Source organism: Ziziphus jujuba, chromosome 7 (assembly GCF_031755915.1).
Source record: "Ziziphus jujuba cultivar Dongzao chromosome 7, ASM3175591v1".
Lineage (NCBI taxonomy): Eukaryota > Viridiplantae > Streptophyta > Magnoliopsida > Rosales > Rhamnaceae > Ziziphus > Ziziphus jujuba.
In genome coordinates, this window is record NC_083385.1 from 13,120,756 (window position 1) to 13,137,747 (window position 16,992).

The window sequence follows — 16,992 nt, forward strand, 5'->3', positions numbered from 1 at the left end:
AACAATAATAATAATAATAATAATAATAGTAATTTTGGTGATTGCGGCAGAGAATGCGTTGACCTGACACTAAAAACGAGCAGGTAGAGAGGTAGCTTTGAAATTAGCGTTGGAAGTGGGCTACCACGAGTGGAAAAACACTTCCCGCCCATGCACAATAATACACCATGCACTACTGGTACCGCCTAAAAATTAATCCCCACTCGTCACGCGCAAAATATGCTCTCCCATATCCCTCTCTCCGTCCTCCCTTCACCTGTGCTCATCCGAGACAAAGACAGAGTAGGTGACTTACATACAACTAGTGCTCAGCAGCTGGATACCTTATAGCCTCTCTACCATACATCTTTCTTCAATGTGCTACACTACTCTACCTTACATCATAATTTTACCTAATTCTTAAATTCTTCTTTCTCCTTGTATAATCTCTGTCATTTTCTTTACTTACATTTCAAAAAATTCTTGTACCCCATTCGGCCGTTTAGAGAGGTTACTATTTCAACATGAATTCTGTATTTTGAATTTGGCCAAACCTTTTTCGATGTGAAGGCCCTTAAATAGTATCCTTTTCACCATGATTTTCCCATTACTACGTTATGTTTTCGGTTTCATTTTTGACCCTTTTTTTTTGCCCTTTTTTAAATGTTTTAGCACCAAAGGACAAGTGGAAAGTCTTTGCGTTTGGTGCACCAATGACTCCATTCATTCTAGTGGTCAATATATAATTGATTTCTCTTATTGGATTTTACTTATTCTTATGAATCTTTATTGTATTCTTATTCTCTTCTATTGGTTTTTTGATTTTTTTAATTTTTAATTAACCTACACGGCATTCTATACTATAAAAATATTTGTTCTTTTTGCAAGTCTACGGTCGACCCACCAACAGAAAGAAACTCCTTTTCTTTCCCTTCCTACGTCCAACCCAAGAGGGAGGAGCTAATTCTTTATTAAGTTCTTTTTCCTTAATAAAAGAATTCGCTTCCGATACAACATTGGTTCTTTTACCTCAGAACTTAAAATCAGATCCATCAATTTTTAGATTCCCTTGAAATTGACATATGTGGATCTGGTTTGGTGGCTCTCTTGCATCGATAGTTTATAATTAACGAAGGAAATTAATTTTCCTTTTCTTATAAAAAGGACCCCCCCTCTCCCCCAAAACAAAAAAAGAACCTATAGAATAAATATAATATAAAATTTTACTTCCATGTAACTCGTACACACCTGAACACAATGTTTGGTTGAAAAGCAAAGAAACAGTTTTCACATTGAGTCCAATCCTTTTGGAGTATAAAGTTCCATATATCCTCTGTAAAATCAGGCTTCAATAGCAAACAAGCTTTTTAGCAGCTAAGCAAATCCACCCTTTTGGGCGGCATCTTGTACCTACTTTACAAACATAGTTATACACCAAAGCTACCGTCCTTTGACACAAATTTACTGGTTACAACCAATTTTCTTTAAAGTCAAATTTTGGACAGATCCCAAATGTGAAATTGAAACTATGGCTTTCCAAACTTCAGTTCCTGATCATAGATCGACAACAGGAAAAAGTCATGGTCAAATACAAAAACCATTTTTATGACCCACTTGAAAAAGACCTTCACCGTCCTTTGCCACCCAAACCGAAAAAACCCTCTTATATATAAAGGCCAATAGCTTATTAAATATAGAAGCTTAAAACCCAATCTCTTTTGCTGCTCCATTCTTTTTGGTTACTAGAGAATAATATAATTGAGAAGAAGGAATCAAAGAAGGGCTTCAAAGGAAAGCAAAAGCTCTCTCTCCCAAAGTCCCAAAAACACCACAAAGAAAATGAGACACAAATCATGTATAGTTCTAATGGTGTTGTTGATGATGCTGGTTTTTTGGGAGTTCGATCTAGTGGAGTCTAGAACGCTGCGTTTGAAGGTCGAGAGCAAGTTCTCTAATGATGCTGAAGCTGTAGGTGTTAAGAGGTTCATCAAAACAGAGGACACCAACAGTGGGGTTCAACAGAGTGATCAAGTTTATACGATGTCGTCTGGTCCTAGTAGGAAAGGCTCTGGTCATTGATTCGTCATCTCACTCACTTTGAAATTTTAACTCCCTTCGAAACACTTTCTCTCTCTTTTTTTTTTTTTTTTTGGTTGATGAATCACTTGCTTTCTGTATTTTCAATTCTATTTGGGTATTGATCATCAATTTTAGCCAAGTACATGTGGTCTAGTTTAGTTTCTATATTGAATCATGGCGCTTAGCCAATTGTAAAGAAATTTGTAGAGTTTCTTATATATAGAATGTCTATATTGTTTATATTCTTCCATATTGTTGATGGGTTTTTATCAGTTTTGCAAGTTTTGTGCATGAACATGAAAAGGGCCAAAAAAAAAAAAAAAAAAAAATATATATATATGTAATAATAATAATAATAATAATAATAATAATAATAATAATAATTGAAACTGTTATGCGAAAAGAATCAATGAAGCTAATTGAACTAAATGTGACACGTTGGTTATGAATATTTTGACAGCAATTTCTAAGTACAAGAGTTGCGGGAACTTTTTAATGGCTTTATGCCAATTGATAAATCAACAAAACTAGAGGTAGTTCCTGGTTTTGAATGGTTCCCCCTGCAAGTTGGAGTCAAACTTATATATTCTTTTTCAACCATAGGGTCCACTGCCGCAATACCTTTTATCAATTTTTTTTTTCCACAAACTTTTCTAAAGGCCGATTACTTGAATGGTGATTTTCATGCAAATTAAGGGTGGTGGACATTGGATTGGATTACTTTGATTATTTTTTTGCATCAATACTTTAACTCAAAATAATATTTTTGTTGGATTTTTTCTTTTCTTTTTTATTTATTTATAAAAATCTTAGTATATTAATTCGATTATACGTGTCAAACCGAATTGTCCAAATCATTAATCACTGGAGTTAATTTGAATCTCAGGTAGTTTCGATAACCATTAACCAATTATACTAATGTCCAAAAAATAAAATAGAATAATAACCAATTATTCTACCCATGGTAAATAAAGTTACAGAACTTTTAGATATCAATATTGTATTTAAAAAGTAGCTTGCATGAAGTCTTATTTATTTTTACTCGCTGCTATATCATTTGGCATAAAAAAATGTATTGTATATTCAAGTTTTGGTCTAAAATCTGAACCCAAAAAAAAAAATTATTTTTTTAAAATATCAGTTTTTATAAATTTCATTGGATAAAATGAAAAATAAATAAGTTTTGTTATTCATGGTGATTATGATGGATGGGATCCATATTGATTTAGTAAATATTAATTGATTGCATTTAGTGATTTTTAATTTTTAAAATTAAAAAACCTACTAATTTAGAGAAGTACCTGAATGGTTACCCAATCAAACAATTTACACCGATTAAATCGTTCTTAATCAATTCAATCAACAACTCAATGATCGAATTAAAAGGACGAATTACCATGTTTTTACAAAGTTTTGTTACTGAAGCAAATTGAATCAAGATTCATTCTACGCTAGATGGGTTTGCTTAGCAAATTGGATCCAGGAAAGTTTCCAATCGTACTTTAAGCCCAATAGATGAAATTCATCTTGGGCCCAAAACTCGACTACCCGAAACACCAAAATTCACCGGAGAAGTAAATTCCTCCGCTCCTCATTGCCCTGCTTCCCATTGTGTGCCTAAAGTTTGCTCCAGAATCGAAGAAACTTCTCTAGCAGCTAATAAAAGTGATCAACTTTGTTATCACCATCCCAACTCTTGGGTTTTTGCCCAAAATTCTTTCAACATAAACAACCAGAATGGTTTTCTTTGTAATATGCTATAGCAGGAAAGAATCGAACTGATGGGGAAAAAGGAAGAAGTAGCAAACTCTGCCTTATTTTCTCAACTCGGTTTTTGGTAACAAACCCTTTGAGGCCAATCACGAATGCAGACCAATACCAACAAAATTGAACCACAGATGTTATTACTCTATGCTATGTGAGATTTTAGCAGAGGTATCACTTCCTTTCCAATCTTAAAGTGAACATTTCTACTTATTGCAGATAATATAACTAAATCTAGAATCTTCTGTGCTTAGTAAATTACAGGTGTGTCCCATTTGCTTTTATTGGAAAATTATTCTCTTTACTGTTCTTTTTTCTCCAGTTCAGGGTTTTACTAGGAGATATGCCTTTCAAAATGTTTTATAAAAACTAGGTAGGTCTAGATTCGATTCTTACTGAATGCGAGTCGTTTTGGGGCGGGGGGGAAGGAATAATCAAACTTGAGAAATTTAAAACTCTCTCTCTCTCTCTCTCTCTCTCTCTCTCTCTCTCTCTCTCTCTCTCTATCTATATATATATATATATACATAGTACAATTTGGACTGTTTGACAGAATTTAAAGACTGTAAAAACACTGTAAAAGCTAGAAAAATACTTTACCTCATTTGGCATCAACTCTCAGCTGGGAGAAAATTTCGTCTGCTGTTGTGTCTGAGAAATCATTGGTCAATATTGGAATATCGTCTTTGTCAGTTGTGGTGCTCAGTGAGGGAAAACGCTGGAGATCAGGCAATATGAATGCTGACGAACCAGTAGTTGTGTCCTCATTAGGTTCTCCACGAGTTTCTGTTTGCTGAAGCTGTAATGCATACTCTAAGTCCCAGATCACATTTTCCATTGTAGGCCTATCAGCACCATCATCTTGCAAACATTTCTCTGCAATGTCACTGAATTTTCTTAGTGAGTTTGGATCAATTTGACCTTTGAGTGAAGGATCAATGATTTCTTCCAGCAACCCTTTCTTCTTGCATTGCAATCCCCACTCAGCCAAATTTATTTGCTCCCTTGGAAGTGAGTTATTGATAGGTAGTCTTGCACATAGAACCTCCAGAAGAACTACCCCAAATGAGTAAACATCAGATTTTTCTGTCAACTGTTGGGACCTAAAATACTCAGGATCCAGATAACCAAAAGTGCCTTTGACAGCTGTGCTAACATGGGTTTCGTTGAGAGGACCGGATTTCGAAAGGCCAAAATCACCAACCTTTGCTACAAGGTTTTCATCAAGCAAGATGTTGGTGGACTTGACATCACGATGAATGATTCCTCCTGCTGCACCTTTGTGGAGGTAGTGTAGGCCATTTGCTGCACCAATGCAAATTTCAAGTCTTCGCTTCCACGACAAGCGTGGAAAGTCTGAATCAAATAGATGATCCCTCAAACTTCCCTTTCCCATATATTCATAAACCAATATCATCTCAGATCTTTCATCACAATACCCAATTAGGGACACAAGATGACGATGTCGGATTTTAGACAGAACCATGATTTCTGTTTGGAATTCTGGGAGGCCTTGGCCTGACCCTGGTGCACTTCGTTTCACAGCCACTTTTTGACCATTTGAAAGTGTTCCTCTGTAGACATTGCCAAAACCACCCTTACCAATCACCAGTCTTGGATCAAAGTTGTTGGTTGCAAACTGAATTTTAGAAAAGGTAATCTTCAATCCAAGCACATCAGGGATGGTGGAGCCTTTGATGGTTAGCTCAGTGACTCCGCTATGAGAACTACCGAGGCCAAATGCACGCAGTGGTGACCAATCCAAAGTCCCCACAAGCTTTGACTTCCCGCGTTTCAAAACAAACAAGAAGAACCCCATTACCCAAATGCAGACAACAGCAAGAGCTCCAGCAACTGAACCAATTAAAGTAGCAACATTTATTTTCTTGGAATTGTCCTCTACAGGAACTGAAGCAATTCCATCCATTATCTCCAATATTTCCAGCCCATTTAGGTACGCCTTTTGGACTGGAGAGCGAATCAAAGTGCCTATACTGATGCTCAGGACTCCTGAATCCGAATCATCAGAGTTAACCGCCAAATCATAGACAAAAGGAGTACTCAACTTGATGGAAGCATCAATAGAATTGACCGTTTCTCTCACAATATCATTTATGTACAGAAGAAAATCCACAGTATTGGGGGAGCCGCTAACAAAGTCGCAGAAATGGACCCGGACAACATATGAAGCAGTCTTATCCACACCAAAAAACCACGTTGCGTTAGAGTTGTTGGATTCACTGGTGCTATTTCTGTTATCCACTACCTTGGCGGTCTGGTAGACCAAATCTGGGGCTGTAAAGGCACTAATATCTCCCTCATAATTAAGCTTGGCAGGCACGTATTCGCTCGTTGCTTTGCTCGAATTAGAGAGATACCTACCATCTTCGTCCCAGTTTCTCCACACACTATCTGGTTTAATTGCCCGATCCCCAACATTAACCCTGTATATTGTCTGTAAAAGTGGATAGGATGGACTATTCGTAGTACCATTATTGCAGAAACTTGTAGGGGAAAGGAAGACTTCAATGGCATTTATAAACGCAAAAGATGAGCTTTGAGGTGTGAAATATATCCGGAATTTGGTGGTTTTGATGCTAAGAAAAAATTCCTTTATCAGAGGAGAGCTTTTATTGTTTTTGGCAGTGAAATTATGCAACAGCAAGAACTCAGAAGCCGAAACATCAAAAATAGCTGTTGATAGATCATCTGTAGTAGTAGAGGTAAAAGCTAAAAAATGAAGGCGTACCAGTTGAGGACCAGAAGTATCGATTTCAAATTCATACCAAGATTGTTGCTTGAAAATTCTTGCTGTTTTGTAGAGAGAAGATGCATCCACCGACTGGTTTCTATCTGTGGTAGCGCTACCATGCTTTCCTATAGTGATGTAACCGGAGTTCATGTCGCCGGTGAAAGTCCGGCCAGTGTCGTTTAGATCGGCATTAGACCCGCAATTTATGGAGTACTTATCCGGAAGTTTGTAAGCCAAGGAGATAAACTGAAGAGAAGAAAACTGAAGGAGACTAAGAAAAATAGGAAACAGAGGGATATGGATTCTATGGCTCTGAAGCTTTTCCATGAGAATTCTTGAGCTACTTGATTAAAGCTAACTTTCAGGTGGAACAAACCCCAAGTGAAAATGGCGGACTCGGGTTAAATGATTATTCTGTCTGAGCACTTTTAAGTCAACTTGGAAGTCTACTTACATCAACCACACTACTTTTCAAATAAGAAAAGTCAGAGCAAAATCAAATTTACCTGAGTACAGCAAAATCAAATTTACCTGAGTACATGTGAGGTGGTTTCCTCTATTGAATCATGGTGATTAATCCATTGTAAAGAATTTGTAGAGTTTCTGATTTATAGAATGGTTATATTCTTCTTCGACATATTGTAGATGATATTATCAATTCTGCAAGTTTTATGCATAAACATGAACAAGAATAATAATAATAATAATTTGAAACTATTATTAGAAAAGAACCATCGAGTTTATCTATATATATATATATATTTTAATATTTTGTAATTTTTTATTTTCGCTTCAAAAAGAATCATCGAAGTTAATTGAACTAAATATGACACGTTGGTTGTGAACATTTAGACAGCAAACTCTAAGTACCAAAGTTGCAGGAACTTTTCTATGGCTTTTATGCTAATTGATAAATCAGCAAAGCTAGAGGTTGGTTGTGATTTGAATGGTTCCCTCGCTATCTGGAGTCAAAAACTTATTTATTCTTTTTCAACTATGGTGGCAATACTTTAAACATCTTTTTCCCTAACTTTTATAACAGCTGAACACCACTTATACTTTTTTATTTTTATTTTTTAGGGTCTTCAATATTGATTTTTATACAAATTAAGGGACCGGATACTTTGATTATTTGTTTTAATAAATACTTTATTATAAATGATTGTATTGGATTTTCAATTAAATTGACCATATTAATTTAAATATTATCCCAAATTATTAATCATTGTAGTTAGCTTATATCGGGTACTAAGCTTCAGTAACCAGCTATACAATCTATAATAAATAAATTCAAATAACCAGCTATACTATCTATAATAAATAAATTCATAACACTTTAGTTTCTCATTTCCTCATTTTGTAATATTTATGTTTTTTGTTTTTTGTTTTTCTTTTATTATGTTTGATAGATCAAGCTAGCATACATATATGATGGTAGTCTATAATGACTAAAAGAAAAACATTTATCAATGTAATATTCATTTTATAAACAATCTCAAATAGTTTTCCAATTCGTGTTTACTTTTGTCTCAATTTTCTAGCTAATTATTTCATATCATATTACAATAATTTATAATATAAAGAGGAGAGGAGAACTCATCACCTTGAATGGTTTATCATATCAAGAAACTAACTAAATTCAAGCTTATTTTTTTAAGTTTATAATTAGCTAAAAAGTCAAGCTATCATTTAAAGCACAAATAAATTATACACAATAAAAATAAAACATTTAAAAAAATTGAAAATCAAAAACCAAAATAATAAACTTTACAAACCAGCACTAAGTGATTGCATTAAGTATAATTTAATTTGGCATGCTGCTGCATCCTAGGTTTTGTAATTTATTATGTTGAATTGTGTTTATGATGTATAATATTGTATTTGTATAAAATTTAGATCATTTAAATACATCCTATTAAATTTTAACATAGAAAATAAATAAATTCGAACTTTTATTTGTTAAATTTTATATAATTTGTTATATGATCCGTTAACTTTTTTAATATTCAAATTTCGTTTAGGTTTCAAAATATTAAATTAGAAAAATAAAATCAATATAATGCTTAAATAATAAACTAAATATTTTTAAAATTATAACATATATATAACTATTAAAATACCTTTTTTAAATGGATGTAATAGATTAATTGTATTATATAGTGTATTATTGTGTAGAGAGAAAGGCATGTTATTCAAATTTCGCACCGGGAGGCATACAAAGCCGCAATTTGAACTTTTTCTAGAATCTACCAGACAAGTGGTCAATGGCTTCTCCAATATGAGTTTTTTTTTTTCTTTTTTTTTTTGTGTTGAAATAATTAGGACTTCCAGAGACTACCTACATAAAATCCTCTTCGGTGGACTTAAATATGGAATCCATTAACGACTAGTTGTTAACGAAAAAAGGTAACCATCCGGTGACTCTTGTGAACCAAGTTTTCCAAACTACAAATGCAAAAAGGATTTTGGCACCACGATTAGAGGAGCTCCAATCAGTGGGGAAGTAGTGTTAGCATCCAAAATAACCCACAAACCATTAGCTGCCACGTGTATAAATTAAAAAGGCAATATAGGGAAATAACAACATGAGCATGGTGGCTAATCTCTTCTAGGGCTAAGCTATGCTGGCAACATCTCTTGAACCCAAGCAACCTCTCCCCTACTTTATTCAACAAGAAGAAACAGAAGGAGCCGTTAAGAACCATGGCATGGCGCATACCATGGAAGGAGAAGTGCCCCATGGAAGATAGGAAGTATGAAGAGGAAAAGGAGTAAAAGAGAAGTGGTAAATGTTAGGACCCGTTCAGAATTCCTTCTCCGGAACCTAGACAAGCCCTGATCCCAGGGAAATACCACCGAACCTTCCAACGGAAAATCCGGCAGCACCTCCCATAAGGGTAGGACTTACCACAAATTACCTGCACTGAAAACACACTTTTATACTCATCCCCTTATTCCTCCCACAATACTACAAATGGTTCCACAAATTACAGCACTTCACAACAAAAATAGCAGCAACCCAATGCATAAATAACAACTACACGTCCAATACAGTATACAGAGCATTATACAGATAAATGTGAAATTTATACAATGACATATAAGAAATAATACAGGATGGAGAGGAAAAAGGGAAGAAATACTTCTTGAACCTTCGGCAACGAACTGAGACGTTGGGCTCGCCCCAGACAATCAACGTCTCCAACCTGAACCTAGGGGAACGGAATTTAAGAGTGTGAGATGCTAATCATCTTAGTGAGTGACCCTAACTACTGAACACTTTTAATGATAATAAAATAATAATAATAATAATTAAGGGAATTGAATAAATACCAACAATTAATAAATAAATAATGACAACTGTTGGAAATAATAATTTCCCTCAAAATTCTCACCAATCGCTCCGTTTGAAATGTTCCCTTTTTAAAACAATTTCACAAAACCCGATGTACATACCTCTCGAAAACCAAGGGATTAAACCATTTGATAAACAGTAAATAAATAAATACATACCCCAATATATAATTAAAATATAATAAATTATAGTAAATAATTTTTGAACACCTTTGGGGTTTAAAACATTATTTGCAATTTACACCTGACGCACCACACCATATACCGGTGATGCCCTCCGATACCCAGCGTCCCGAGCACCGACTGGCGGGGGGGTTAAAGAGAGAAACCTGCAAACGGCACTTCGGCGTCCCGACAGTACCGCTGCTGAAACCATCTCCCGGCCAAGGAGAGGGGCGGCTGTGGCCAATAACAAACTTGCCTACCCACGGTCCAATGGCAACAACGGGAGAAATAATAACCACGCGCTAAACCACATAATACCTGCGCGCTACCACATGTCCATACACCAGAACACCAATACTGTATGAGTGCGTCTAAAAAATAACATTATTAACCAACCGTACCGTTTTCCAAAATTACCGTGGGAAATACATTAAATTCTCACACTTACCATTCCACATATTTTTATTTAATAAACCGGTACGAAACATTGATAACCAACAAACCACAATTTTTTCGAAGTACGAGATGCAACCATAAAAATACCGCGGGCATAATTTATAAAATTTAAACTAATATTTTCGTAAAATATTTAACCCGATTATGCCGAAAAATATTACTTAAAACCATGTACAATTAATACCGAAACATACTTTGCTCATGCATAATAAATAAATTAAACCACAATAAAACCATAATTAAATCACAGCACACGAGCATAATTTAAATATCAATTTAAATACCAATTAAACATAATTAATTGCCCAAAATAATTTTTGAAGGTGGGTCACTCACCTGGAGCACGCAATTAAACCATGATCCACCATGGGATCAATTTCACGACTCACCGGTGCTCCTAGAACAAAATTCACAGACAGTCAAATAAATTAATATTTTATTCGGGTAAATAATACCCGGTACCCGGGGGTCAAACACAAACTTTAACCAAAATGGTCGAATAATATACCAAATCGAAGCTCGTGGAACGAGGAGCGCATTACCGGTCTCCATCGACCCCAATTCCGCCGGAGGTGGCCGGAATTTGGCCGGAAAGCTTTGGCCGGTTTTCAATTCCTCGTATCTCGTAAACCGCTTCGAATTTTTGAGATTGGAGGCCATCTTTGGACTCAGAGGATCCAAAATAGGGGGAAAGGAGGTTTAATTAGGATGGGCTGGCCGGAATACGGCGAAATCGCCGGAAAAAGTTAACCGGCCGCCGCGACTTCACCGGCCTGATCTGGGCGCGTCGCCGGTCGGCCGGCAGCCAAATTTGGCTAGTGAACTTGCCGGCGTGTGGGCTTGGACGGTGGCAGGCGCGTGAGTGGTTCTGGTGGCCGGAAAAAGAAAACACGGTGAGAGAGAGGGACGGTCAGAGGGAGAGAAAAAGTCTGCATGTTTTTGATGGCTCGGGGAAGAAGAATGGAAGGAAAGGAAAAGGAAGAGAAGCTGGTGTTTTCCCACGTGGGGAAAAAAGAAAAGAAAAAGAAAAAGAAAAAGAAAAGAAAAAGGAAAATAAAAAGAAATAAATTCAAATTAATTAAATAATATTAATAATAATATTATTATTTAAAATAATAATAAAATAATTTGATTTTACACATGGTTGACATGTGGCTTCTCAACATGGTGACACATGGTCACCTTCATTAAGTCACACGTGGCACATCGTTACACGTTTAAAAATAATATTAAAATAATACGGTATTTAAAAAAAACTCTACAGGTCCATAACTTTCAAACATGTCCGAATCGGACGTGTCGGCAGTCTATGAACTCGTATCGACGAGCACTTCACAACCATGCATGAGTCAAAGCTCAACCTTGCATGAATAAAAAGTCAACTCCGGCACCCCTTGGACAATTTGGACCTCAACTTGTTTTGCTCATAACTTTCAAACCGTAGCTCCGTTTTCAACGTGCTACCAGTCTAAGAACTCGTGCCAACGTGTACTCCATAACGGTACCTCAGTCAACCTAGAATTCCAATCGGGTCAAAAAGTCAACTTTTGACCCTTTCGGTCAACGATCAACGGTCAACCTCGGTCAACGTGTAAAAATTCCGACATAGTTCGGGACGGGGTGTTACAGTAAAGGACAAAATAAAGCATAAATGACAAAGCAAATTTCAAAAACGAAACTGTCAAAGTAAATTTCAAGAAGAAACTAGTTTAAATAATTATAAATAATCAATGATATTCCGTATGAAATGTAAAATGAGTAGAAAATATAAATGTGCGTGGATCATCAAAGAAGTCTACACACAAGTATCATCAACGGAATTCTAATAAAAATAAGAACTTTCAAGAACAAGTAAAACCCATTTATTCTAATCCTATCATTGTCAAATCTTCATAGATAGTAAATATAAATTGAAAGTAACTTGGTCTAAGCACCATGAACAATGACAAGGTGCATGCAGACTCTTTGAGACTGAAACTTGCTAATTGGCAAGAAATTCATCAATGGAAATTGAGGAATTTTGGGATGCTAACACAGAGTGAACAGGGTTTGGGGACTGGGGGAGTGCATAATGTTGTTGAAATTGAACTGTATATATACTGAGAGAGACAAGACTCTAACGTTAGTACCAGCAATAGAAAAACTTTTCGCAGTACACCTATAACTTTCCATCCCTCCCATTGAAAAATCTTAAAAGGGGTATCCCATTTTTTTCTCCTAAATACTGGTCTAAATATAAAATTATAAAAACTTAAATAAAGAATTAATAACATTTGTTGTTTTCATTTGCTTTACCAAACTAGCATTAGATATAAATATAAAGTGTCTTGCATTAAGTTTTGTTTCATTTGACAGACGGCTGTTGTATATGAGATTTTATAATGTGCCATGCTAAGCTGTATAAATATTATATTTATATAAGATTTAAGTTATTTGAATATGATCTATTAAATTTTTGTATAGAGATAGGTAAATTCAACTCAGTTATTAAATTATTATATAATTCGATATTCGATATTTAAAAATTTAAATTTCATTTTACTTGAAAAATAATTAAAAAAATCTTGTAAACTGATTTTTTTTTTTTGTTTTGTATTTTTAAGAAATTAAATACGAAAAAAAAAATCAATACAATGTTAAAGGAATTAAGTAATTATTTTTAAAATTATAACACTCCCATTATTATTAAAACTCCGTTTTTAATTGATTGGGTGTGTTATTTATTTAATTAATTAATTTTTAATAAAACCTATTATTTCCTTCCCGTTGATACTAACTGGGCTTTCTTAAGAATCTCCAAGTTTGGATCAAGATAAAATTCTAATCGGACTTGAAGCCCAATAATAGGTAATCAAATTCCTACTTGGCCCAACACCTTCCTTACCGAAGACCCCTTGCGTCGCAATTGCGGCCGCCTATCAGAACGCTGTTCCCGGGAGCAGACGTTTTAGGAGCGGCCATGAGGAATGGAGACCAATACCGGCAACATTGGACCACAAGATAGTTACTTTATTATGCCATTGAGGTTTTCGCAGAGGTATCACTTTCTTTCCAACCGTTTAAGTGAATATTTCCAATTGCAGATGTTACTAAACCTAAATGTATTACGTGCTTAGTAAATTAGAGGTGTGTCCCATTTGCTGTTGTTAGAAAATTTATTCTCTTTTTACTGTATTTTTCCAACACAGGGTGTGTTCCTTGTTGGGTTCAATCTACATTGGAGGCATGTCTTCAAACTGTTATAAAAAGAAAACTAACTCGACGTGTTTCGTTTGGAAGGGGGGGGGAAGGAAATATCATTCAAGGTGGAAAGAGTCTAAACCTTTTTACATTTTATTTTATTGAACCCAAAAGTTTTTACATATTATTATAGTACAATTGGACTGTTTTGACCAAATTTAAAGATTAGAAATAGAAAAGCACTTACAACACAGCTAAGAAATGATAAAGACAAGAAAAATACTTATACCTCACAAGATGGTATTTATCTGGCGTCATTAACTCTCAGTTGGGAGAAAATTTCGTCTCCTGTAGTGCTTGAGAAATCGTTGGTGAATATAGGGATATCGTCCCTGTCAATTGTGGTGCTAAGTGAGGGAAAACGCTGTACATCAGGCAATATGAGTGCGGATGAACCAGTAGTTGTGTCATCGTGAGGTTCCCTGCGAGTTGCGGTTTGCTGAAGCTGTAATGCATACTCCAAGTCCCATATCACATCACTCATTGTAGGCCTATCAGCACCATCTTCTTGCAAACATTTCTCTGCTACGTCACTGAATTTTCTTAGTGAATTTGGATCAATTTGACCCCTCAGTGAGGGATCAATAATCTCTTCGAGCACTCCTTTTTTCTTGCAATACAATCCCCATTCAACCAAATTCATTTGCTCCCTTGGAAGCGAGTTATCAATAGGGAGTCTTGCACACAGAACCTCAAGAAGAACTACCCCAAATGAGAAAACATCAGATTTTTCTGTCAACTGTTGGCACCTAAAATACTCAGGATCCAGATAACCCAAAGTGCCTTTTACACTTGTGCTAACATGGGTTTCGTCTTGAGGACCCGATTTGGAAAGGCCAAAATCAGCAACTTTTGCTACATGGTTTTGATCAAGCAAGATGTTGGTAGACTTGACATCACGATGGATGATTCCTCCTGCTGCACCTCTGTGGAGGTAGGTAAGACCATTTGCTGCGCCGATACAAATTTCGAGTCTTTGCTTCCATGACAAGCGAGGAAGGTTTGAATTATATAGATGATCCCTCAAAGTCCCCTTTTCCATGTATTCATAAACCAATATCATCTCAAATCTTTCATCACAATACCCAATCAAGGACACAAGATGACGATGTCGGATTTTAGACAGAACCATGATCTCTGTCTGAAATTCTGGAAGGCCTTGGCCTGACTCTCGTGCACCTCGTTTGACAGCTACTTGTTTACCGTTTGGAAGAGTTCCTCTATAGACACTGCCAAAACCACCCTTTCCAATCAGCAGCCTTGGATCAAAGTTGTTTGTTGCAAACTGAATTTCAGGGAAAGAAATCTTCAAACCAAGATGTAGATCAGGTGCAGGGGAGCCATGGATGGTTGACTCTGTAAGTCTGCTGTGTGAACTACCTGCTCCAAATACAGGCACTGGTGACCAGTCATAAGTCTCCACAGGCCTTGACTTCCTGCGTTTCAAAACAAACAAGAACCCGATTACCAAAATGCTGATAACAGCGAGACCTCCAGCAACCGAACCAATTATAACAGCAACATTTATCTTCTTGGAATTGTTCTCTACAGGAACCGAAGCAAATCCCTCTTTTACTTGCAATATTTCCAGCCCATTTAGGTATGCCTTTTTGTCTGTAGAGTTACTCAAAGTTCCTATACTGACGTTCAGGATTCCTGAACCATCAGGCTCAACCGAAAAATCAACAAAAAAAGGAGCAGCCAACTGGTCGACAAAATCAATAGAATTGACTATCAGGCTCGCATTATCATTTATATACAGAGTAAAGCTCACAGTGTTGAGGGATTTGCTAACAGTGTCGCAGAAATGGACCCGGCCGACATGCGAAGCAGTCTTATTCACATTGAAAGACCAGGTTGCGTTAGAGTTGTTGGATTCACTGCTATTGTTGTTATCTATTACCTTGGCAGTCTGGTAGACCAAATCTGGGGCTATAAAATCACTCATATTTCCTACATAATTAGGCTTAGCAGAGTAGAATAGGCTATTCTTTGCATTGCTTGGATTAGAGAGATAAATATCATCTTGGTCCCAGTTTCTCCATACAGTGTCGCTATCTGGTTTGATTGCTTGACCCCCAACATTAACCCTGTATAGTGTCTGTAAAAATGGATAGGATAGACTATTCGTAGTGCCATTATTGTAGAAACTTGTAGGGGAAAGGAAGACTTCTATGGCATTTATAAATGCAAAAGATGAGCCTTGAGGTGTGAAATAAATCCGGAGTTGGGGGGAATTGATGCTAAGAAAAAATTCCTTTATCAGAGGAGAGCTTTTATTGTTTCTGGCAGTGAAATTATGCAACAGCAAGAACTCAGAAGCCGAAACATCGAAAATAGCTGTTGATAGATCATCGGTAGTAGTAGAGGTAAAAGCTAAAAAATGAAGGCGTACCAGTTGAGGACCAGAAGTATCGATTTCAAATTCATACCAAGATTGTTGCTTGAAAATTCTTGCTGTTTTGTAGAGAGAAGACCCATCCACCGACTGGTTTCTATCTGTGGCAGCACTACCATGGTCTCCTTTAGTGACGTAACCGGTGTTCGTGTCGCCGGTGAAAGTCCGGCTAGTGTAGTTTACATTTGCGTTTGAACCGCAATTGATGAAATACTTCTCTGGCAGATCGTAAGCCAAGGAGATAAGCCGAAATGAAGAAAACTGAAGGAGACAGAGAAAAATAGGAAACAGAGGGATATGGATTCCGTGGCTCTGAAGGTTTTCCATGACAATTATTCAGCTTCTTGATTAATGCTAACTTTTACCCATCTGAAAATGGTGGACTCAGGTTTGAAGGAGTCTGTCTTAACTCTCTATACGTCAACCAACAAGTTGATTTATCAACAACCGTGTAAATTTGCAAATAAGAAAAGTCAAAGAAAAAAATAAAATAAATGAAGATAGTTGCTTGACTTTAATACCCCTTGAAATTTACAGTACAAATGTAAATATCTTTCATACGGGTCCCACGAAAGGGATTTTTGCACTGTATGGCGACGTGTAATTGAAGGAGTTGAGTTGAGGGGGCAACTTGGTGGGTCATGTTAAAGAGTCTTTGCGCACACAATAAATAAAAAAATGAAAAAATAAAAAAAGTAAAAAAGGAAAGGAAGAAGTCCATCGAGCAGCACCGTAGAGCATGAGAGTTTAGAACTTGTATTCAGTTTTCTTAAGCAAAACTTTAAACTACTTGGAAGCTGCCTTG

The 16,992-nt window shown here is 36.2% G+C and overlaps 2 protein-coding genes across 2 annotated transcripts; both read right to left on the minus strand.

The window, feature by feature from the left end:
- Positions 1 to 3,364: 3,364 nt before the first annotated feature.
- Positions 3,365 to 7,225, minus strand: LOC107424890 (receptor-like protein kinase THESEUS 1). Its single transcript, XM_048479502.2, has one exon. It carries the CDS (start codon positions 6,899 to 6,901, stop codon positions 4,424 to 4,426), a length of 2,478 nt encoding a protein of 825 aa, XP_048335459.1. The 5' UTR covers positions 6,902 to 7,225; the 3' UTR covers positions 3,365 to 4,423.
- Positions 7,226 to 13,857: 6,632 nt separating this feature from the next.
- Positions 13,858 to 16,643, minus strand: LOC107424889 (probable receptor-like protein kinase At2g23200). The gene has a single exon (XM_048479501.2). The coding sequence runs from the start codon at positions 16,512 to 16,514 to the stop codon at positions 14,034 to 14,036; it is 2,481 nt and encodes an 826-aa protein (XP_048335458.1). The 5' UTR covers positions 16,515 to 16,643; the 3' UTR covers positions 13,858 to 14,033.
- Between the last annotated feature and the right edge of the window lie 349 nt (positions 16,644 to 16,992).